The sequence below is a fragment of the Hemicordylus capensis genome, chromosome 2 (assembly GCF_027244095.1).
Source record: "Hemicordylus capensis ecotype Gifberg chromosome 2, rHemCap1.1.pri, whole genome shotgun sequence".
NCBI lineage: Eukaryota > Metazoa > Chordata > Lepidosauria > Squamata > Cordylidae > Hemicordylus > Hemicordylus capensis.
Window position 1 is genome coordinate 410,629,198 of NC_069658.1, and position 25,346 is coordinate 410,654,543.

A 25,346-nucleotide genomic window follows, 5' to 3' on the forward strand; every position below is an offset into this window, starting at 1 on the left:
AAGTATTAACAATTCCAGACATATTTTGTGACTGTCTTAAAATAATAATAATAATAATAATAATAATAATAATAATAATAATAATAATAGAGAATGTTTACAGGGCATGTTTATAATCACCTCTTGTGATGGTCAAGATTCACTGTTTTATTTCTGAAAAGTGAGAAACAAGTATCTGTTTGGAGAAATCTACAACATTATCTGGGAACTGTCAGCATTCACACGTCTACATTCACACCATATTTTGAGCATTTGCTATAACATATAAAAAGTTATGCTTCTCTTGGATGAAGGTAATCTGATTGGTAGCTTTGCTACCTTTAAATCACTATTATACCTATCCAGGCTGTAAACAGCCTTACAGTCCTGTCAGCACAGCAGTTTATTGATCTGATGCTGATTCATGAAAGACCGGGTTTATATGTCTTTAAGAAGAGGAAAAACGAGGAGAACTTAGACCACATTTTCCTTTGAAAGAAACAGGAAGAGCTCCACTCACACCAGAGGCTGATGAGCTTTCCTTAGAATTCTGAAAGGAAATTTGAGGAGTGCCCCCTCTTAAGGGAGAAGAGCATGTGCAAACTGGGTTACCTCAGTCAGGTTTGTGAGTGACAGGCTAATCTTTTAATTTCATCTATTTCCGGAAGCAGCCAGTGGGGATAAGAGCTGCTGACTGCTGGTGTGAGTCTCAAGCAATCAGTATAATGTCAGGACAGGTTAACATTTTAATCTGCATCTTGAGAGGGCCTTTGGAGACCAAGATTAGTACATGATCAGGGAGTAGGTGCATTCCTAAAGCCTTGCCCTGTTTAAAACTTCATAGTTCTAAAATGCAAAATAAAAGGCAAAGTTAAAATGACAGAGCTGGGGAAAGCTTAATTCCACATGCATTAATAATAATAGATTTAAAACATTCTTGACTCTGTTTTCCTAATTGGCAAAATAATCCACATGGATTCTTGTAAAATAAAAGCCTTAGAAATGAAGAGTTCTCTGTCATTATTTTCCTTCCCTACTACACAGTAGAGAATAGATCTCTGCTGAAGAAAGTAATATGTCCTTTCAAATTAGTTCCATGCATATTTTTACTGTCCAAGTTTCAATCCCCAGCCAATGAAATCTAAATTATTTATTTGTATTTCATTTTAATTTACAAGCAAGCCTTCTAACTGAATTGCATGATCCCCAACTAGCTTGCCCTTTCTCTTTCATACAGCAAACAATATGTTCCCAATGAGTCACCTTGTCAAGAGTGCAGAATTCAGTTTCCGTTTCCTCTTACATTGTTATGATTTAGTCAAAATGTTCATTTCCAAAGAAAACTATGCAGTACAGCATATGCATGGAGAACTGTCAGGATTGCAAGTTTTAAAAAAGCAGGGTTGGGGGTGGATTATATCACTGGAGGTGCAATGGTAGCTACTGAAGTATTTAAAAATACCATGAATAGGTAGGTCAGGGTTAACATAAAGCCAGGCAGGAGTTATCATCTGTGATCTTGCAGAATGATTTCCGTGGGAGGAAAATGACACTAAGTCACAAGTGGGTTTTTTTCGGGCATATTTACACTCCAGCATGCCTCACCTCCAGTTGTCATAGGGGCTCTTTTGCATTGCTTCTGTTGATGGCTATGGGGCGAACTTTGTCCCAAGGTACATGAAAGCCACAGTGTGGACTGTACTGTAGTGGGTTGATTGCTCTGTATATGCCCAAAAGACCATCAGGATGAAAGTGTCATCGACTTTGATCCATATATGTGTTATGTACCCTTAAGAAGATTTGGGATGCTGTTTCTTCTTGTTAGTGGCAATCTTGTGTGTGCAACAAGTGAGTAAACATACTTTTCCTGTGCATATGTACAATTAGTTGTATGCTTAGTGATCCAGTTTCAATAAAGACATGCTGTTTTAAGACTTCCTTTCTCTGGCTGATGCTGATTGAGGAAAACAGGGGCTCTGTGGAGTGAGGGAGTATGCCTTTGAAACCCACTAAACAAATAATATTATATGTGGGAAGCTGCTGTCACCTTACCATCCATCTTCTCCTTGGTGCTTAGGACTGTAGAAGTTTAGAGTTGGAAGGCATCTTAGATATCTTCTAGTCCAACCTCCTCCTCAGTGCAGGAATCTGCCACAACATCCCTAACTCATGGAGGCCATTCACACAATCAAAACAGTGTTCTGCCCAGGTTTGGGAGCTGTGCGTGCTCCCAATTTTTGGTTGTGTGGAAGCAAGGTAAGAGGAAAAGCTGGGTAGAAGTGACTGTGTGGACGCAAGGTAGGAGGAAAAGCTACCCAGCTTCCACACAATCACATTTTCATTTATTTATTTATTTATTTGTTAAATTTATATACTGCCTTTCATTAAAACAATCTCAAGGCGGTTTACAACAAAATTTAAAAACAAGATGGTAAAAAGGACACAATTAAAATATTAAATATTACTTTTGAAATCAAAAGCTGATAACCCATTTGCTATGGTGTGAAGAAAAGCTGAGGAAGCCTCTTTTGTCCTCTGATGCATAGTCACAGGTTCCTGAAGGCACCTGGACACTTATGAAAGTAGGTGGTTGCATAGGAAGGGCAGCTTAGCAAGAGCAGACCGTTACCTTTCATTTCAACCATCTTGCCTGCTGCTAAGTTGCTAAGTCTCCTCTGTCACATCAGCCAGGGTAGGACTGAGTCTCCTGCTGCAATTCTGTTGTTTTTGTGTTTTGAGAACAGAGTTCAGATAAGTATATTTCATCCAAGCCTTGGCTCAGATTATTTTACTGTATTTATGGATCATCGTTGCAATCAATGCAAATGCAAAACAAAAACCTAATCTGAGACCATTATTAAGAGAATTTAAAGAGGTTTAGTTTCTCATCGTGTACATACTTTTTGTGTGTGTGTGTCTCATTGTTGCTTCTGGTCAAAGAGGTTTAACCAGTTTTTGTAACAGTACGTAAACCTGCAAAAACTGTTTACTGAAAGTGAAAGTGGGATGAGTGCAGCACCCTATTTAAAAAAAATTTTTTTTTAAATCTCCAGCCTGATTTTAGTGTGGAATGATGGAAAGTATATGTTCAGCTCAGCTCAGTAGATTTATTGTGGTCAATAGACCAAAATGAAAGTATATGTTTGGACCTGTAGTCCCCTCAGGGCCTATATATAACTGCTGGCAGATGGCAGGCCAGAATGTGAAAAATTATGAGACACTCGCTGCTTCTGATTTACAGTGTTTGCTCTTGCCTTGCAGGTTCTGATATATTACAGTGGATTATGCAGCGCCTGCAGATTACCAATGAAGGTCAGTAGGGGCATAAAACCTGTTGGTGCTTTGTTGTTGTTGTTGTGTTGTATACTGAGCAAAGAGACACCTTTTAAAGTGGTGATTCTCTTATATTTAGCAGGGGGAGAGCAACTCACCCTATCCACCCCCAGCACAGCATCCCTCCAGTGGCTGTTGCTGGTGTCTGTCTATCTATCTATCTATCTATCTATCTATCTATCTATCTATCTATCTATCTATCTATCTATCTAATTTATACCCCGCCCAAACTTACATCTCAAACTTGTGAGCCCTTTGGGGACAGGGGACTATGTCGTATTTATGTCTTATTTATTTTTCTATGTAAACTGCTTTGAGACCTTTGGTTGAAGGTAAAGGTAAAGTGTGCCGTCAAGTCGATTTCGACTCCTGGCCAGTAGTGGCTGGTGAGGGTGCTGGTGGAGGGTTGGCGAGAGGCACCTTTAAGAGTAAAAGAATTGGTGCTTATCTCCACTCTCGGAGAAGCAGTGTGCTGCCCAGCACCCCCTGCGGTGGGGGATCGCCTCCGCCACTCACCTGGCTTCCACGGAGCTGATCCCCACCCGCAGTCAAGTGAGTGGTGGAGGCTCTCCCCCACCGCAGGGGGTGCTGGGCGGTACGCTGCTTCTCTGAGCAGCGTTCAGTTGCGGCAAGAGTGGAGGTAAGGACCTATTCTTTTACTCTTAATGGTGCTTCTCAGTGCCCCTCCACCGGTGCCCTCACTGGCCGCAACTGCTCCTGGCGCCCACAGAGCCCTGTGGTTTTCTTTGGTAGAATACAGGAGGGGTTTACCATTGCCATCTCCCGCGCAGAGTGAGATGATGCCTTTCAGCACCTTCCTATATTGCTACTGCCCAATATAGTACCAGCAGAGATTCGAACTGGCAACCTTCTGCTTATTAACCAAGCATTTCCCCACTGTGCCACTTAAGGTGAGCAGTATATAAATAGTCGTCGTCGTCGTCTTAGTAGTTATCAAAGCAGTTTATGTGGCAAAAGGAGTAACAAAATGATTCCCTGTCCCAAAGAAGCTCACCGCTGTCAAAAAAAGAAACACAAGGGATACCTCAGCAACAGCCACTGGAGGGGTGTGACGCTGGGTTGAATAAATCCCTGAAAAGGGGGTAGAGTGAAACATCCACTCATCCATTCCAACTGAAAGGCCTTCTAAATCCTCCACCTCCCATCCTCCTGCTGGGAGAGCAGTTGAATACAGCTGCCTGCCTGCTAAATATAAGAGAGCCAAACTTTAGAAGATTTTTACCCAGTTGGCAGGAGTTGACAGATCTGCCTTTATTAAAAAAAAAAAAAAGACAACCTTAGTTTTTAGCTCTTTTCAAATGTTTGAGTGTACAAGGAGCAGAACTGTGCTGCTGAATCCCAACCCCCATACATTCATTCAGAGTAAGGTCTGAAAGAGTAGTTTGACTACATGCTGGCTATTTCGGACCTTCTGCTGGAGTGGGGCCAGTGACTGTGATTCTGCTCCCTGAACATAGGAAGCTGTCTCCTTTTGAGTTAGACCATTGGTCCATCTGACAGTGGCTGTCCAAGGTTTCAGGCAGGAGTCTCTTCCAGTCCTCCCTGGATCTTCCCCAGTCAACAGGCTTTATCACGGGTTTACTGAGAGACTTTACTACGAGTTTGAATTTGCCCAAAGAAACTGATGCAAAAAGTGGTGTTTTTCTAAACCCCAGACATAAATCAGGCTACGCTCTAACATGCAATGAAAAACAGAATTGTATGTGAAGTGCTCCCCAATATATCGCATGGACTTCGGTAGGAATCTGGATGATGTGCGGACACACACCCTCCATTCCAAGCTAAAAGTCCCATCTGGAAATGCTCCTGGAGATGCCAAGGATTGAACCTGGAACCTTCTCCATGCAAAGCAGATACTCTTCCACTGAGCTATGCCCTAGTTTGTGTATTCGGGCAAACATATTTTGTAACGGGGCTTATAAAATGGCAGATGGGGCTTTCATATTTTAAATAGTGGGTTGCTTCTGAATATTTGTCTTTCCTTTGTATTTACTAACAAAAGCAGCTGCCCGATTTTTCTTTTTTTTTAAGAGGCACTCAGCTTGGGAAGTATAATTATCAAGTATGGCTACGTCTATCCTCTTCAGGAGCCGAAGAATCTCTCTCTCAAACCAGACAGCAGCCTCTACAGATTCCAAGTGAGTGGAGTGATAGTCAGTGCAGACATGGCGTAAGAAATGCATCCTAACAGGGGTAGTGCAAGTCATTTTGGTGCCAGAGGCAAAGGATGCTCCCTCCCGCATCTGTGGGCAGGTCAGGTGTTCAGCATTCTCAGGTCATGCTGCCCAGGCAGCAGTGACAGGTGAACACTCTTGGACTAGGCCACCAAGCCAGACAATGGCAAAGGAGGCATCCCCAGCTTCCATTGGTGGGGGGTCAGGAAGAAAAGAAGAGGTGCGTCCCAGTGGGGTGAGAAGGGGGAAATTAACAGCATGCTCCAGTGGGGGAGAAAAGGCAGTGGCAGTAGTTTGAGATACATTAAGGGTATTCACATGAACAGCTAAACCCAGGCTAGGGCAGCTCGGATTGCACACGCGAAGCGCCGGGAGTGAGGTTGCTCATGGAGCTGCACCCACATTGATCCTCACTTTCAAACCTGGTGTTTAGCAGGGATTAAATGAACCTGTGGTTCACTTAACCTCCGCCAGCGATCGCCGCCAGGTTAAAAGTCAGTTAAAGTCAAAGTTAAAGACTCCACCCCCCCCATTTCTGGCAGTGAGCTGGGGTGAGGGGGGGGGGAGCGGCTGCACTGAGTGTGGCGGCTGCTCTAACTAGAGCAGCAGCCGTGCTTGTGCCCTGGGGCAACCTGGGATGCAGGAGGGGGGGATGTCCTCCTGATTCCAGCATCAGTGTGGTGGAGGGGAAGATGGCGGCTGCTCGTCTGTCGGGGGAGGCAGGTGAGCTCCAACCTTCCCCGCAGCCCACCCACCCTCCCCACTGAGGTCATGTGCACAACCTCATTGTGGTTGTTTAGTGTGGTTGTTTGGTTAATGAAAACATGGGCTACTCGGAGAGATGGGGGAGGAGCCATTCAGGTATAATGATAGAGGAATTTTCCCATCTCCACCCCCACTTTTAAGGGGTTAATTGAGCATTAGCCATTCTGACAATGAAGTTAGGAAAGGCTGCCAACAACAGAATTAGAGATTTCTTCAGAGGGGCTTATGTAGCCAGGAAGGTGGCTGTAATTGGTCCCCTGACCTCTTGCTCTGAAGGCCTGATCTAGTATTTATATACAATTATTTATACAAATAAGTAAATAAATACTGAAAACCTACGTGGTTGCGGGTGATATACTAGCTGGTAGAATAATTGGGGAGAATCTGGTTAAGGTAACTTGAGTCTTGGTTTTTGTGTTGCTGCCTGCAGACACCCTACTTCTGGCCAACCCAGCAGTGGGCAGCAGAAGACACAGACTATGGTAAGTGACAACACTTGAGAGGCTCTCTCTGACTTCTTGGCCATGAAATGGAAGCGGATTCTCATATTACATTTGCATAAAGAAAAGAAAGATTGTGCTGTTGAGTCGGTGTTGACTCCTGGTGACCACAGAGCTATGTGGTATTCTTGGTAGAGTACCGAAGTGGTTTAGCATTGCCTTCCTCCCACGCAGTTTGAGATTATGCCTTTGCCATTGTCCCTGAAGTGAGCATCCGCCTCCAGCACCTTCCTATATCGCTCCTGCCCGATATAAGTGATTACAAATAGGCACAGTTTGGGAAGCACACTGGCAGGGATTTGAACTAACAGCCTCTTGCTCCCTAGGCAAGCTGCTTCCCCACTGCGCCACTGCAGAAATAACATTATTATTATTATTATTAAAAATATTTATAGCCCACCCCTTCAGTGCACTGCTGCTCAGGGCGACTTACAACATTAATAAAATAGATATCCTACAGGATAAAAATTAGTAAGAAAATGTTAAAAGACCTGTCAAAGACCACAATTAATAAAACTGAAATTAAAAGTTATCCGTTATTATTTGTTGGTTGCCCAATAGCAGTTGTTCTCTGGGTGACTCATAAAGTAGAATATAAAGCAGAATAACAAAATAATCAAATAAAACATACAATTAAAAGCAAATTAAAATAAAAGAAAGTTAACAATAAAATACAAAAATATTTTTTAAAAGCCTAGGTGAACAGAAAGGTCTTCACCTGGCGTCTAAAGAACAAAGTGCTGATCCCAGGTAAGCCTCAGTGGGGCGGTTACTCCATAAACGGGGTGCTACCACTGAAAAGGCCATTTTCCCTAATAAGCACCTCATCTCATTTGGCAGGTCCAAGCTTTTGTAGACAGTGTATGTATATTGTAATGAGGGAATGACTATATCAATGTAGTCATTCATGAGACTTTCATGAGGAAAACTGACTCTACTTCCTGGCTGAATCGGGGCTACACAACACAATATCTGAAGTTAAGGGAGGCAGGAAAAGCTCGTATATCCTTTAGCAACAGTTTTGTGGCATGCTTTGAGAACCCTGCTTTAGAGAAGTTAGCTTGCAGTAATATTGCAAACACTATTGGGACTCCTGTACAAGTGATATATGTTTCCTCTTGTAGCTAGGCCTTTTCTTGCTATTGGAACCCAGCTTGGGAGTGGGGGACATAAAAGCAGCTGGGTGAGGGGGGGATTTGGAGGGGGAAATTAGCAGTTGGGGGTTAAACAACTCTCCCACACACTGATTCTCCTCTGAAAATGCCACTTTCTCCAACAGTAGCTTTACAAGGGCTGGGAACCCGATGATTACCTTGTGATGCATAGCTCTGCCTATAGCTATTTGTGCACTATTCACACTGAGAGCACCAAATTTTTTTTAAAAAAAATGAGAGCAGGGGGGAAGAAAGGACAAAATTCATTTCTGGGTGGGCAAGCTTGTTGCACATGTTAGGTTTCTGTACAGGAGTGGGGATGAGGGGGGGGACACACAACTACTTTTCTGAGGTTGTGCTTGTCCCCCTTTCCCCTCCCAGAACTGCCCTTGATCATAGTGGGCTTCAGAGGGAAGAGGACATACTGTAGCACCAGCACGGCTGTCAGCGACTCTGTTTATGTACAAGTGTATATTCCTCCACTTCTCCCATGCAAGGGGGATCATGTTTTGAAAAGTCAAGTAAGGATATTCTAGAGCTTTATTCTGCTCTGCTTTCCAGAGAGGAAGTTCTGCTTCTCTTTACGGTAGATGAAAGCATCCTGGGACAAGACAGTGTGGGGTCTTAATTCAGTGACGTTCAGATGGACAATTAACAAGATTAGAAGTGGCCTGTCTGTACTTCTGCTTAAAAAGAAGCTCATTCTTTTAGTCTCTGCTCATTTAAACAAACACTTTCAAAATGTAGTTCACAAGATATCCAAATATATCACATGGTACTGCCCTCCAGTGTTCTCTCTAATTTTTTTCATGTGTGTGTGGAATGAGTTTTGTCCTGGGTAGCAGTATCAAGGCAATGTGTGCGCACATGCATTCAGAATGGGGCCTTCCTGATTCCATCTGAGCAGGATCTAAAATGAACTGAGCAGACATAAAAAAACTTGTGAGCATGTGCACATGTGCACGCCTTAGAGGGAACAGTGCTGTCCTCCCTGGGAATTGTATTGCCTCAGAATGTTGGTAGGAGGATGACCTCTTTCTTTGAATGCTTCTTCACTTAAAAACAAAAAAGCTGGACAGCCAAATTTATATTTGCTTTTTAAAATGTTTTAGGACCAATTTACTCATGCAATCAGCAGTGTGATAGCCTCACAAAATTGCAGTCATGTGAATGGTGCTCCACATGGCAAGTTATTCATGTGAAATGGCTCCTTCCTCTGAAAATGGCTCCTTCCTCTGAAACTCAAAACCACAGTACTAGAAGCCCAGTTAGATTGTATACCCAAAAAGAGGAAAGGTTCCACTAAGTCCAGGAAGATGCCAGCATGGTTAATGTGTACTGTCAAGGAAGCAATAAAAGGGAAGAAGAATTCCTTCTGAAATTGGAAGGCCTGTCCATATGAAGAGAACAGAAAGGAATACAAATTCTGGCAAAAGAAATGCAAGGCAACAATAATGGAGGCGAAAAGAGAGTTTGAGGAACATTTAGCTAAAGCATCAAGGGGAATAACAAAAACTTCTTTAAATACATCAGAGGCAGGAAACCTGCCAGGGAGGCAGTTGGACCATTAGACAATGAGGGAGTGAAAGGGATTATTAAGGAGGATATGGAGGTTGCAGAGAAGCTAAATGAGTTCTCTGCGTTCGTCTTCACGGCAGAGGATACTGAGCATATACCTGTTCCTGAACCAGGCTTTTCGGGGATGGTGGCTAAAGAACTGAGCCAGATAGAAGTGACGAGATAGGATGTTCTAAACTGTCTGAAAAAACTGAAAACTAACAAGTCACCAGGGCCAGATGGCATCCATCCAAGAGTCTTCAAAGAACTTAAATGTGAAATTGTTGACCTCCTTGCTAAAATATATAACTTATTCCTGCAATCAGGTTCTGTACCAGAGGACTGGAGAGTAGCAAATGTAACACTGATTTTCAAGAAGGGATCCAGGGGTGATCCGGAAAATTACAGGCCAGTTAGCTTAACATCAGTTCCAGGCAAATTGATGGAAAGCATGCTCAAGGATAAAATTGTAAAGCACATAGAAGAACAGGCCCTGCTGGGAGGGAACCAGCATGGGTTCCGCAAAGGCAAATCTTGCCTGACCAACCTTTTGGAGTTCTTTGAGAGTGTCAACAAGTGTGTGGATCAAGGTGATCCAGTTGACATAGTATGCATAGGCGGAACTGGGGGGGGGGCAGGCAGGGCATGTGCCCTAGGCACCACTGAGGTGGGGGCGCCACACCAGTTCCTGCCACCCCCACCCCATTGCCCACCTGCCCAGCCCCAGGGCCCCTCAGCCACTTGCCTCCAGCTCCGGCTGATCGGCGAAGCCTAGGATCGGCAAGGCCTGCAAACTGCAGAGCTCTTCTCTCCCCGCCTCTCAGCTGATTGGTGGGTGGGCGGGGCTTCCAGAGAGGCCTCCGAGTAGGCCTCCCTGAAGCCTGTACTCGGCAGGCCAAGCAAGCCAGGAAGGAGGAAGCAGGCAGAGTTCTCTGCAGCAGCAGCAGATCCTCTGCCCAGACCATCCAGCACAGCTTTTGCCAGGTAGGCTGTGAATTCCTTTTTGTGGTCCCCCCACCCCTATAGAAATCTGCTTGCCATAGGGCTTTGATATGGGGGGTGGGGCGAGACTGAGAAGTCTCAGAATATTTAATTTAAAACAGACTGGAAAATGTGCTGGCTTTAAAAACAAAAACTATCTAAAAAGGCCTATAAGTGGCTTGTTTCAGGGCAGAAAATTACAAAAACTTCTGGAACAAGTATATTTTATTTATTTTCATTCATTCATTCATAAATGCACTTACGTTCAAGTTGTTTTGCAACCCAGAAGGTCTGAGTGAGAACTGTGAAGCATGTGTTGTGCTTTTATTTTATTTTATTTTATTTTATTTTATTTTATTTTTCTTGTGTGTGAACTGCTCCCCAATAACTTGCAGGGACTTCAGGGTAAATCTGGCCAACATGTGAATGCAGCACCTCCATTCCAGAGGAGATGTGTGTTAAAGGGCTTTAAAAGCCTCGTGTGAAAAACCTCCTGGAATCAAACTTGACTGAATTTGTTCAGAATTCTGAGAAAACAGACACAGGCTCACACTGCATGGTTGAAAGTCTCCTTTGCTAATCTGCAGCAAGGGGGCCATTTTAATAATTAGCATTGCTAGTGTGTTCTAGGCATTATAAGTAGCACAAATATATAGTACTCAATGTATATCACTATATACTGTGAAGTGTGCATGTGTGTATTCAGTGAAATGTATTTCCAGGCAGCATACTTATTTTGAAATATCAGACTTAAATCCTTGGGGGCCTGGGGCGTGTGGAGGCCCTGGACTTTGAGGGGCTGGGGGCCCATTTTAAAATCTCATCCTGGCCCATTCCAACCTTGCCATGCCCCTGGCGGTCACTACACATGGGTTTCTGCACAACACCTGCACAGAAGAAACTTCCATGTAGAAAATGTGTCTCTTGTAAATTGACCCTGAATTTTCCATCCATGACTGGGATATCTGAGAGTTAGAGTTAATAATAAAAGAACAGCACACTGCTTGTGACAGGAAGGGGCAAATTACAATGATTTCTTAGTATGGCAGGGGCTGGTTTTGGCCCTGGCAGAACTTGGCTGTCTGCTCCTGTTGCAAATTCCTCTGTCTAGTGTGGCAAACTAATGTATCCTCCTCCCTCTTGGTGTCAAAGTAAGCACTAGTGTGGTGAATGCACATATACCCCATCATGAGCCAACAGTCATCATAAGACAAAGGCTGGCAGGAATCATTCACCGGTTTATAGACACACACACACCACCACCACCACCTTCTTCCCCTATTTTGCTAGTGGCTATTTGGGCCGGTGATCCTCTAGGACAAAGTCATGTTTTTTAAAGAATGAGATGAGACAGAGAAAATGACACTTGGAATCCTCGCATAACTCCTGACTGTTGTTCTAGGTCTTTTACAGAGATGGCTCATGTTTTCAGGTTTTGATCAACAACCATGTCTAGATGGTACAGTGTTCCTTTTAACAGGGATTTCCAGATATTGTTGACTACAAGTCCCATCATTCCTGTTTGGACAGGGGTGCAATTTCAGTGCTTGCCCTAGGCGCTATTTTCCCTAGTTACACCTCTGATAGTATACCTGGACTTCCAAAAAGCTTTTGACAAAGTTCCTCTTTAACGACTCCTGAGGAAACTTAGCGGTCATGGGATAAGGGGACAAGTGCATGTGTGGATTGGTTGAAAGACAGGAAACAGAGGGTAAGTATAAATGGAGAGTTTTCGCAATGAGGGGAAGTAAGAAGTGGGGTCCCCCAGGGATCTGTACTGGGACCGGTGCTTTTTAATTTATTCATAAATGATCTAGAAGCAGGGGTAAGCAGTGAGGTGGCCAAATTTGCAGATGATACCAAACGCTTTCGAGTAATGAAATCCATAACTGATTGTGAAGAGCTCCAAAAGGATCTCTCCAAACTGGGTGAGTGGGCGACAGTAGCAAATGCGGTTCAGTGTTGGCAAGTGTAAAGTGATGCACATTGGGACGAAGAACCCCAAATTCAAGTATATGCTGATGGGATCTGAGCTGTCGGTGACTGACCAGGAGAGGGATCTTGGGGTCGTGGTGGACAGCTCATTGAAAGTGTCAACTCAATGTGCGGCAGCTGTAAAAAAGGCCAATTCCATGCTAGGGATCATTAGGAATGGGATTGAGAATAAAACTGCTAATATTATAATGCCCTTATAAAAAACTATGGTGCGGCCACACCTGGAGTACTGTGTACAGTTCTGGTCACCACATCTAAAAAAGGACATTGTAGAACTGGAAAAGGTGCAGAAGAGGGCAACCAAGATGATCAAGGGCCTAGAGCACATTTCTTATGAGGCTAGGCTACAACACCTGGGGCTATTTAGTTTAGAAAAAAGACGACTGCGGGGAGACATGATAGAGGTCTATAAAATCATGGATGGTGTGGAGAAAGTGGATAGAGAGAAATTCTTCTCCCTCTCCCATAACACTAGAACCAGGGGTCATCCCATGAAATTGATTGTCAGGAAATCTAGGACCAGCAAACGGAAGTACTTTTTCACACAACGCATAATCAACTTGTGGAATTCTCTGACACAAGATGTGGTGACAGCCAGCAACCCGGATGGCTTTAAGAGGGGTTTGGATAACATCATGGAGGAGAGCTAAAGAGAGAGCTACTAGTCGGAGGGCTGTAAGCCACCTCCAGCCTCGGGGGCAGGGTGCCTCTGGGTACCAGTTGCGGGGGAGTAACAGCAGGAGGGAGGGCATGCTCTCAACTCCTTCCTGTGGCTTCCAGCAGCATCTGGTAGGCCACTCCGCGAAACAGGATGCTGGACTAGATGGGCCTTGAGCCTGCTCCAGCAGGGCTGTTATGTTCTCACACAGATCCAGCAATCTGACAGCAAAAAAGGAGGGTTGTGATGGCATGGGAAATCAGTTATCAGATACAGCTAGTGTGCGCCAATGACTTACCACATGGATCCAGTTCCATATGATTGTATTTTTTATTTCTGTATTTATTTAGTTTTTAGACCACTTTTCTGCTTGTATTCTCAGAACAATGCGCAAGTTAAAAACAATGTATAAAATATGCAATACAACAATACGTTGATTAAATCACAGTAATAAATAACATCCCCCAAAGAGTGAAACAGCAGCAAAATGAACAAGTGAAAGCTTGTTTAAAAAGAGGTTTTCACCAGATGGTGAAATGAGGCCAAGGACAGGCCATCTTAATGCGTCCTTTACCCCTGTGGAGGAAAGGGGAGGCCGTGAATCTACCCTGTGAAAAGTAGCGATAAAGAAGGGAGTTATGTATACATTCTAAAAGAAGGGAGTCATGTATAAATCACCCACATAGATCCCCATCATTCTGGCCCAACACAGCAGATCAAAAGACAGTGTATACAACTGTTTCTGGGGTGGGGAGGGCAAGCGGTGGGGAAGGCATGGTTGGATCTACCTTCCCCCCCACCAGACAATTGGTTGTTGTGCATGTGGGGTGCAGCTCTTGCACCCAGATGTTCTGTGCTGTTATGAGCAGCATGGATCTCTGGAGGCCAGGGAAATGAGTCCTGGCCTCCAGGAATCCCAAAGCACCACTCAAGGAGCACGGTCCATTGAGGAATTCCCTCTCAAGCGAGGTGCTCTAGGCATCTTGCTCTGTGTGTGCTTGGGCTGTGGGCAGCCTGAGCACACACAGCCTGGGGTAAGTTCCTGGGCTTGCAAGGGAGGCAGCACTGGGATCACCCTTGATCCCGGCACTTCACATGGCCAGCCAAACCCAGGCAGGGCTGCCCAAGCCTAGGTTTGGCTGCTTGTGTGAACAGCCTTCAAGAGTGTGGCCTATAGAATGAATGGGGCTAGATACTGAGACAGGCCCATGATTGTTGTGGTGGTCAGGAAATCCTGAGCTGCTGCAAGTGAAGGGGTCCTGGCTTGAATGTTGAAATCCCTCATCATCAACCTTCTGGAGGAGTTCACCATCACTGAGACTACCTCTGCCAGCTCAGGCAGGGAGAATGTTCTGCAGCAGGGTGTAAAAGCAGGATCTCAGCACTGAGGCTGTTCTCACAAGCAGCCTAGTCTGGGCTAGGGTGGCCTAGCCTGGACTAGGCTGCTCATGTGGAGCGCTGGGACCCACTCCTGTCCAGCCGAATCCCGCTCTCAAGCATTTGGTGGGCCACTGTGTGAAACAGGATGCTGGACTAGATGGGCCTTGAGCCTGATCCAGCAGGGCTGTTCTTATGTTCTAAGCCCAACTCTTATCAAGTGCTCCCTTAACCCGGCTCTCTTAGCAAGCACTCCCTTAACCTGGCTGCCGGGATTGTGTGTCTCCTCGGACTCCATGGAACCCAAGGAGACCCAGAAACGGGCACCTAGAGTGCCCATCTGACGGGGGAATGCCCCCCAAGGCACCACACTCATTGAGCAGTGCCTTGTGGGATATTCGGAGGCCAGGAAAACAAGTCTTGGCCTCTGTTGATCTGTGTTGCTGGGAACAGTGTAGGTCATGTGTGCATGTGCCTTGCGTGCCGAAGAAGCAACCATCCACTGTCTGGGGCACGGTAGGTTGAACCCTACCCCCAGCCGTCCAGCCACCCGCCCATGTTGTCATGTGGATAGCCCCACTGTCTCATTGTCCCAACTTCAAGAACATATGCTCTGATTTATAAGCTGCTACCATGCCAGTATTGCATGTGGGAACTGGACCTTATTTTTTTAAGAGAATGCTTATGCATGTTGTTCCTCACTCTTAGCTATACATTTATAAAGGAGTATAAGTATAAATTTGCTGGACGCAATAGGTCTGCAGCCAAGCTGTCTGACTTAATTTGGCTTGTGGATCAGACTTTCAGATTATGTTAATTTGCATGTATCTCACCTTCCTCTGTGTACCTTGTTGCCATGTGGGTGTGTTGCTTAGACACTAAATTTAACAAAATAGCTTTAACAAGAGTTTGACTTCAGTTTATTCCATGAATATAATTACTGATAAAGAATAAACATGGAGCAAAAAACCTGCAAGACATTTTCTCATGCATGATCCCAATTTAATTTTGACTTAAACTTAATTATCCTTACTTTTTTGGTATTAGCCAAATATGTTACATTTCATTTGTTCCTCTATATCTGTGATTTGTCTGTGATTTTTATATTGGGAGCTTTTATGGACACCACCAAGTTGAGATAAACCATTTTTGTAGATAGCTGTTTCATTAAAAGATCTTCAATAAAATTTGTGGACAAAACAAAAACAAGGATAGATGGCTGTTCTTGGATTTTTATGGCAGATTCTAGGGAGTTTCCAGATGGCAATAAGAAGCACTGGAACAACACTGTTGCAAGAGTGATTTGACTTTCTTTCCATACATTTCCACAGCCTTTCCCTCCCAGAGCAAATTCCTGCTCTGGAATTCCTGCTCCACATACTGTAGCTCAATTTTCTTAGTACCACCACCTGCTGGCCAGGTCTTGCTTCCTATGAAGAACACTTTACTACTTTCCTGGCACATGGGCGTTTTTCACACAGCAGACTTTACCGCGAGTTTACTGAGATGCTTTACTGCGAGTTTGAAGTTGCACAAAATAACCGACGTAAAAAAGTGGATTTTTTTACCCTGGATATAAATCGGGCTGCACTCTAGCATGCAATGAAAAACCCAAATTGTGTGTTAAGTGCACCCCGATTGCTCTCAGGGACTTTGGGGTACATCTGGCCGATATGTGAATGCACACCCTCCATTCCAGAGGAGATGTGAACTAAAAGCCCTGTGTGAAAAGCACTGTGGTGGTTCTTCATGGAACGCAAGAGCTGCACAGCAGGTAAAGGTAAAGTTGTGCCGTCAAGTTGGTGTTGACTCCTGGCGACCACAGAGCCGTGTGGTTTTGTGCTGAGAAGATTGTAATGTGTGTTCATGGCCAAAGTGTGAATTTGCACAGAGACAATGAAAAGATGGTAACACCATTAGTTGTAATTCAAGAAATAAAAAGTACATTTGTTTTCTAAGGACTTCTTCAGGCGCATTGCACTTAATTCCTACATTTTGCATAATGTTCAAGGCATATCAAAATAACTGAAAAAGGAGCAGTGAAGGAGATCAGGACCAAATTTTAATTTAATTTAATTTAACATATTTATACACCACCCAAAACTTATGTCTCTGAGTGGTTTACAATAAAACAATACAAATTAAAACATTAGAATAATTTAGAATTTAACACAATATTAAAAACTGTAAGTCTAATTAAAAGCCCGGGTGAACAAATCTGTCTTAACTGCCTTTTTAAAAGTTGTTAAAGATGGGGAAGCTCTTATTTCAGCAGGGAGTGCATCCCAAAGCCTAAATTAATGTCTAAGTTTAGGAGAGGCTTGCTCTGAACCATATTTTGTTTTGTATCTCCCATCTCTCTGATTGTGGGAACTTTTAATATATTTCATTTAGGGATGTTCACAAACCTCGGTTTGGAGCTGAGCCGGTTCAGATAACTTCTGAACCAGTTCGGTGCCACTGGTGTGGGGAGCGGCGAGCAGGATCTTTAAAAAGAACAGGTCCTTACATGCTCGCTGCCACCGCATGGAGCTTCCTGCTGCAGCAGGGCACCCCACAAGAACCCACACATGGCAGCAGCACTTACATGGCATCCACACATGTGCAGGTGCCATTTGTGTGGTCAGCAACACCATGCTGACCATGCAGATGGTGCCTGCAGATGCATGGACGCCATGTGTGTCGAGGCGCCGTACACGGGTTCTTGGGAGGAGTGCCATCACAGCAGGAAGCTGCATGCAGTGGCGGAGAGCAGGTAAAGATCTGCTCTCCTCCTTTTTAAATTTCCCACTCGCCGGACCCCAACCCCAGCAGCGCAGAACCAGTTTGGACCTTGTCCGAACTGGTTTGGCTTCGAACCTGGGCACGAACTGAAGTTCATGCATATCCCTACTTTTATTAATGTTTAATCATGAAAAGGATTGGGGGGAAACCCAGTCTAAAGTACTCTTTAGAAAAGTTGGGGTGAGCTAAGAGCAGACCGTATGTTTGTTTTTTGGTTTTATTGTTTTGTCTATCCTATCCTTCCTATTAAGAGACATCTCTTGTCATGTTAGGCTTCTGATGCTGTTTTACCAGTTTTGTAGCTTGTTCTGGTTTGTTTTTGCTCTGTGTGTGTGTGTGTGTGATTCACATGTATTATTTAATTAGCTGACAACCTACTCACACTTATCTGGCTACAAGCCCCACTACACTCAGTGAGACTTACTTCTGAGTAAACATGCATTGGACTGTCAGTTCGATTAGTTTAAAAAGGTGAGTGTACGTTGCAAATGGAACCAGAATTAAATCCAACATTAAATTTAAAAGGGATCCCAACTGTTCTGAAAAGACATAGTTTATGAGTATTATGGAATGGTAGAAGAACTAGAAACTTGTTGAAAAGGGCTTGTCATCGCCACTTGCCAGCTCAGCTTTGTCTCTCTCTCTCTTCTTCTCCTTCCCTCTTACTCATTCTCTCTCCTTCTCCCCGACATTAACTCTCCTGGGCTCAGTTTGTCTCCTCCCTCTGCACCTAAACTCTTTCCCTAAGGCTCAGAAAGCAAGGCTCTGCTGTCAACTGCTAGGTCCTAGAGAGCAGACTACACTTTGATTTATCATTCAGCCTGGATTACAACAGCAGTCTCTTTTTGCCTGACCATCTGCAGTGTGCTCAGCTCCTATGGCCTCTTTTGTAGGTGTGTGCACAAAACCAATTGGCCCAGTTCTGTTCAAGCTGGGTGGCCTCTGGGGAGGGGGTGCTGCTGCAGCCACAGAGGGATCTCAGAAGAACCCCCCTCCCTCCATCGACGTCCCCCCAGTCATCTTCGGACTATAGCCCATTTTGGGGCCTTTCTGGCCTTCTCCTGGCTTGAGGTGGCCATTTTGAAGGCCACCACACAGGCTATTTGTGTGCCTAGGTCTCACTGAGACCTGGCGGTGAGGTTTTTAAATTTTATTTTTAAAACCCACATTTAGAATTCCCGAATTGGCCTGGAGTTTCAGGTCAAAGTTGATGTTGTAGAGAGCAAGCCATCAGACAGACCCAGTTTGATGGCGAACCGGCTCGACCTCAAGCTGGTTCACACATCCCTACTCCTCTGCTCCCTCTCTGCTTCTGTTCTGGGATCCATGCAGACAGACATCCAGGCAGTCAGTGCTAGTTTTTAAAGCTGGTCATTGATCCCAGAGCATGGTCTAAAGGCACATAATATAAGTAAGGCCGCTTTGCTGAAGTTAAGCAGGTCTGGGTGTGAGCAGTGTTCTCTGTGGTGAGAGAATCCCTTTTTCATTATAGCAGAGTGCACAGAGGCACAACACAGCGGAATTTAGTTAGGCATGCGTGTATGCTGAGAGTAAAGTAACTTGGAGCCAATTCATAGTTTCAAATCAATATATAAGGCATTTATTAAGGAACTCCATTCTAGATAGGAAAGTGAGGAGTTAGGATCTCTAATCTATCTATCTAGCTGGATGCAGATGGATTCTGCATCTTCTCTGCACACATGGTGCAGGGAGAGGAGCTTGCCATGTTGCAAGGTAGGCGGGCAGGTAGCAAGAGAGAGAAGGAGGAAGTTGAATCCCTGAGATTAGCAATCTACATATCCAAAGGGATAGTGTCAGAGCAGTGGAGAAGTGGTGACCAATGTCTTGACCCTCTAACCCTCTGACTCACTAGTCTGTCCTCCACTGTCCGAGACAAGAGACAGTGCAAAGTCCTTTAACTTCCAACAAGCAGTGCCTGGAGAATGCCTTGGAACCTTATTGTTCCACCTTGAGTTCCATGGAATGAAAATGGAATATAACTACAACCACACGCGTAACAACGATCGGGCAAGGGGAGACAGTTGTCTAGGGGCCCCACTGCCTGGAGGGGCCCCCCAGAGGCACCTCACGTGACTCCCCATTGCCCCCTGCCCAGCCCCAAGGCCCCTCAGCCACTTGCCCTGTTTGCCATCTCTCCTGCTTGTTCTCCTGGCCCGCAATGGACGCAGCAGACAAACTGCAAAGAGCTCCTTTTCTCCCGCCTCTCAGCTGATCGGCAGGTGGGCGGGGCTTCCACTGAGGCCTCCGTGTAGGCCTCTGTGAAGCCTGAACTTGAGTAGGGCCCAAGCAAGCCAGGAAGGTGGAGGCAGCCAGAGTGGCCACCACTGCTCTCTGCAGCAGAAGACCCCTTGCTGCCAGGTAGAGTGTGAACTCCTTTTTGTGGTTATCTTCCCTGCCCCACCCCCCGGATATATAGGCATCTGCTTGCCATAGGGCTTTGATATGGGGGTTGGGACTGAGAAGTCTCTGAATATTTATTTTTAAACAGCTTGGAAAATTTGCTGGCTTAAAAAAAAAAACTATCTAAAAAGTCCTATAAGTGGCTTGTTTCATGGCAGAAAATTACAAAAACTATTGGAACAAACAGTATTATATTTATTTTATTCATTCATTCATTCATTCATTTATAAATACACTTATGTTCAAGTTGTTTTGCAACCCAGAAGGTCTGAGTGAGAACTGTGAAGCATGTCTTGTGCTTTTATTTTATTTTATTTTTCTTGTGTGTGAACTGCTCCCCAATAACTCGCAGGGACTTCAGGGTAAATCTGGCCAACATGTGAATGCAGCACCTCCATTCCAGAGGAGATGTGTGTTAAAGGGCTTTAAAAGCCTCCTGTGAAAAACCTCCTGGAATCAAACTTGACTGAATTTGTTCAGAATTCTGAGAAAACATGCATAGGCTCACCCTGCATGGTTGAAAGTCTCCTTTGCTAATCTGCAGCGAGGGGGCCATTTTAATAATTTGTCTTTCTAGTGTGTTCTAGGCATTAAAAGTAGCACAGATGTATAGTACTCAATGTATATCACTATATATTGTGACGTGTGCGTGTGTGTATTCAGTGAAATGTATTTCCAGGCAGCATACTTATTTTGAAATATCAGACTTAAATCCTTGGGGACATGGGGTGTGCGGAGGCCCTGGACTTTGAGTGGGGGGGGGCATTTTAAAATCTCGTCTCTGGGCCCACTCCAACCTTGCTATGCCCCTGACGACAACTAAAGTGATGGCTGTTTTTAAAAGCAACAGTGTGCCACCCTCCCAATGTTGCTTCTTGCCAGCCATCTGTAAAATGCAGCGTTCTTTCTCTTTTGTTGATGACATTGATTTCAACTGCCAAATCGTCTCCTTCAGCCCCACCAAAACAGATGGGGTATCTTCACAAAGGGCATGGGCCCTAGGCCTTTTAAAGCATATTAAAAGATTTTCCCTTTTCAAAACAGTCCTTTTGAAAAAATAAGTGCTCACCATATGACAGAAACAGTGTAGCTGTTTTGCCTTTAATTCTGCACACAGGTTATAAGTATGTAAACATTTGTTATTACTACACTGAAACTCACTTGAGTAGGAGAGTTTGTCCAAGGGATCTAGCTACTGCCATTTGGCATATTCTCCCCACTCCTGCCCTATGCTCCCACAGTCCCACCAGCATCACTGTTGTCACCACAGGCCAGACTGGAATTGTCTTGTTCATACTGTAGTAACTGGCTGGTACAGGCCAGGAATGAGCATAGATGGAGACAACCATACACTTGTGCACTGGAGGCTGGAGATACACTGGATGCATAGCTGTCCCCTTGAACAATGCCATATGGATGAGCCTGGAGCAGGGGGTTCTGGGGAAAGATACCAAACTGGATCATTCTGCTCTTCTGTCACAGGGGTCACTTCATTAATCACATGTATTTGGGTTTTGCAATGTGCAAATATGTCTCTCTGTGTGTGTGTTTTTTAATCTCCAGCAATCTACCTAGCCAAGAAAAATATTAAGAGAAAAGGAATTCTAGAAGAATATGAAAAGGTAGGAAGGTATTCTACTCTCTTATGCAATCTTGCCTAGTTCAGTGCAACTGGGTGATATGGTAACAATCTTGCCTAGTTCTATGCCTAGTCTTGGCTCTAGATCAGTAGGCCAAAATTGCTTTAACGCAATATGGCGTCCATAGGAACTCTAACTCTTTGCTAGCCTTCTGTACTCTTTGATTTCAGATAATAGATGCAGCAATTGGGTGATATGGCAACATTACATACAAGGAATACGTATGCCCTTATGGACCGGGAGAAGTAGAAGATAGCACCCATTCTGTGCTTTATTGTCCTTCTACTGTACTACTGCAATGCATTCTACCTTGGGCTGCCTTTGTACATGGTCCAGAAACTGCAGTTGGTGCAAAATGCAGCAGCCAGGTTGGTCTCCAGGATAACCTGAAGAGACCATATTACTCTCATCTTAAAAAAATTACATTGGCTACTGATAAGTTTCCAGGCAAAATATAAAGTGCTGGTAATTACCTAGAAAGCCCTAAATGGCTTAGATCCAAGGTATTTAAGGGAGTACCATCTTCTTCATGAGCCTCATTACTTATTAAGATTGGGGAGGATCGCCTATGTTTGCTATCAGCTCACCTGATGGCAACCCACAGTCAGGCCTCTCTGTAGCTGCCCCAAGACTTTGGAATGCATACCCAGCTGGAATTAGATCTTCAGCATCCCTGGCAGCTACTAATGGCCCATGGAGGGGCAGTAGTGGTAGCCATCCTCTTGCTCCCTTCAATTATAGGCAGGGCACTGCCAGAAGGGAGTGAGAGAGTGGCGGTACCAAAGCAGCTGTGGCTCATTTTCTACGTATCCTGCTCATTTTAGCATGGGCCACTTCTGCTGGCAGCGTAGTGCCAGCAGTAACCTTAAGACCTGCCTATTTGAGCAGGCCTTTGGTTATTTGCAGTTTTAATTAATTTAAAATGTTAGTATTTAATTATTTTGCTTGTTTTAATTTTTCTGTTTTGTATTTTGAATTGTTCAGATTGCCTAGAGACACAGGTTTTTGACAGCATACAGATGCTCTAAATAAATAAATAAAAGCTTTGAACAGGCCTAGCTAATATGTTATCAGAATCACAGGATTGTTAATAAAAGCAGCAGCCCTTTGTCAAGTTCCTCTTTTCCCTGACTCTTGTCCCTTCCAGCCAGTACTTTGAAGTACACTGTCATGACATCGGAATATGCGGTAAATTGAACTACTTCAGAGAAAGGGAACTCAAGTGCTGCCATGTTTAGCAACAGCCCTGTGTTTCTGACAATATGTTTGTGTGTAGCTCCACCCTGATCCGTTCACAACTGTAGTGCTTCTTGTTAATCTGTTATCATGAAAAGCTGATTGATATAAGGGCCAAACTAGACATTTGTATGTTTAAACATATGTTTAGCCCATTCGCATATAAAGTGGGGCTGAGTGTACACTCTTGTACCAAAGAAGGAATGTGTTGGGAAAGGGAGCAAAACCCACCCTTTCCCCATCTTACCTCACTGCACTCTGTAGCTCTAAGCCGTTTTCTCTGACTGGCTCACTTTCAGTATCAGAGATGTTGAAGGGTGGGGGACTGCTTAAAAGCAGTGGAGCACAGTGAGGCAAGATGGAAGAGTGGGGCAGGTTTTGCTTCCCTCCTACGTGCACACCTTTTTGTATTAAGAATACAAAATTCGCCCCTGCCTTAGATGCAAATGGCAAAAACATGGTCTTAACATGCACGCCGTTGCCCTGCGCAGTTTGATCTGAACTGGTTCTGTGCACACAGTTGTGCACACTGGCATTATGTTGCATTCTGAAATTTGAAAGCAAAACAAAGACCTGATGCCTTCATTGCTTTTGCTGCAAAAACACAAAAAACACTGTTGCTTTTCCAGGAACATTACAATGCGCTGAACAAGAAAATCAACCACAAATGGGACTTTGTTGTTATGCAGGCCAAAGAACAGTATAGGTGAGACATTTCTTAAGAAATATATATTTGTTTCCTTCTACTCTGTGTGAGTGATGGGAAGAGCAGCAAACCATGATCTGATTCTCAGTAACAGTCACTTACCCTCACCACTTTTTAAAAAAGTAGCCTTTGAACGTTGAAACAGATGCCTGTTATATCTGTGAAACTCTGCTCTTGCATGTAACCATCAATGCTAAATTGGCTTGCAGTTTTGTATACAGCTAACCACACTAGTGGCTGTTTGCACAATCTGCTCGGAAGGTGTCGATAAAGTTTTCTGTGAGCGCAGTTTCCCTTTTCTCTGATAATGAGGGTGCCTGACTTTGAAATCCCTATTCAGATAACTCTTTCAGTGATTCCCAAGAGCACTTTTTGGAGCTGGTGTCATGCCAAGGCAAAGAGCTGAGTTGGAAGGGCCTAGTTCAAATCTCCTTCAGCCAAGAACTTGAGAGCTGGCCTTAGGCAAATCACTCTCAGCTTCACGCCCCTGTTAGAGGTTGTTGGTTTTTACCTACAATAGGTAAAACAGCAGAGCACCAAGGAATGAGCACACACTCCAGTTACAGAGTAGGTAGCAGAGGATGGTTTGGATATTGCAGCTATTTAGAGAAAACACATGGAGACCCTTGTATGACTAAACACTAAATATTTATTGGTTAAATACACTTAGATAGGAAAGACCTATATCTAATCTAAAGGACTACATAATGGATAGGTAAGGAGAGAGAGAGATATTTCCATCTTCTCTCTAGGAGGAAAGGAAGGATTGTGACTCAGCACAGGAAGTACTGCAGAGTCAGTTCAGGGGTCATAGAGTAGGGACAGATAGGGAGGCCCTGACTCACTGTCTCTACTCCCAATGCCCCTAGTGGTCATTAGGACAGTTGGTGCAAAAGGTCGATGCACTGGAAGTTCATCTCCAACAGCTGCAACACTAGGATAACAATATTGAACCTACCTTGCATGATAGAGGATGACTGAATTAAAGTAAGTTAAATTAATTTTTAACTTGCTAAGATGCCATTCAAATGAGAAGTACCCTCATTGCCTCGGCAGGGATTGCAGCATCAGGCTGTTGTCTTGGCATTTAGTAATATGCTCACGTCTACAGTATGTGTCTGTTTGCAAAATTTCTGACTTATCAGAAACCTAAAACAAAATGCCCCCATAAAATATTTTGGCCACATCATCAACCAGGAAAACATAGTGGACGACATGACAGGCAGCAGCCTCCCTGTGTTGATGTTAGGGATCCGCAGGGGCTGCTGTGGAACTTGAAAGGCAGCCCGGCGGTGTAGCATGAGGGGGCTGCTGTGGAGTGACACAGCTGCTTCCAGGCAACTGCACACCATGCCTTCCTTTGTTTCTAGTGGAAGGAATGCTGGGCAAAAGTGGTTTTAAGTCCTTCCGTAGCAGCTCCCCGTTGTGCTGCATTCTTGGGGCTGCCATCATTGGTAGCAGCCCCAGCAAGTCCCTGACATTGACATAGTGCTGCTCGCCATATCAGCCACTGTCTTCCATGTGGCTACTAAGGCAAAGCTGCATTTTATTCAAAGACACTGCTGTTAATTATGTGGGAACTGAGAAAATGGCCGCTCACATAGTCTGCAGGCATTTTACTGCAGGTCAGCTGCTGTCTGTTTGCAGCACACTGAAATGTTTTAATGTTATTGGATTTGTGGGGCATGTGCAAAGTTCCCTGCAGCAGGGGATTGGACTAGAGAGCCTTTTGATCCCTGAATTCTGCTATTCTGAGAGTAACTCAAGAACTGTAGTGTACATTTACATGTGTAGAAGTGTAAGAATGATCCCTGAATTCAAGCCTGAGAGCCATCACAGTAAAACTTGAACTGCGGCTGGTTCTTGATCATGAGCATTGTAAAATAAAAATCCAGTTAGGGAAGTAACTCTGTGCTTTGATTCATTGAAATTATGGGTGCCTGCAGTGAGGGGCAAAGGGGATAGTTTAGTGACCAGATTAATGTAAAGTATCAGATGCTTTTACAGTATTTACATATGTGTATGTATTTACTTTGCTCCCCCACCACCTAGAAAAAATTCTGCA

General features: G+C 44.3%; 1 protein-coding gene across 4 annotated transcripts in view; it reads left to right on the forward strand.

Moving 5' to 3' along the window:
• RGS9 (regulator of G protein signaling 9) overlaps window positions 1-25,346 on the forward strand; it is a 90,193-nt gene that overhangs the window by 17,011 nt on the left and 47,836 nt on the right. For all 4 annotated transcript variants that reach the window (XM_053292244.1, XM_053292247.1, XM_053292246.1 and 1 more), the window contains 5 exons: window positions 3,241-3,291; window positions 5,365-5,471; window positions 6,703-6,754; window positions 21,263-21,321; window positions 23,205-23,281. In XM_053292244.1, coding sequence (XP_053148219.1) covers window positions 3,241-3,291; window positions 5,365-5,471; window positions 6,703-6,754; window positions 21,263-21,321; window positions 23,205-23,281 — 346 coding nt within the window. The remainder of the gene's footprint in view (window positions 1-3,240; window positions 3,292-5,364; window positions 5,472-6,702; window positions 6,755-21,262; window positions 21,322-23,204; window positions 23,282-25,346) is intronic.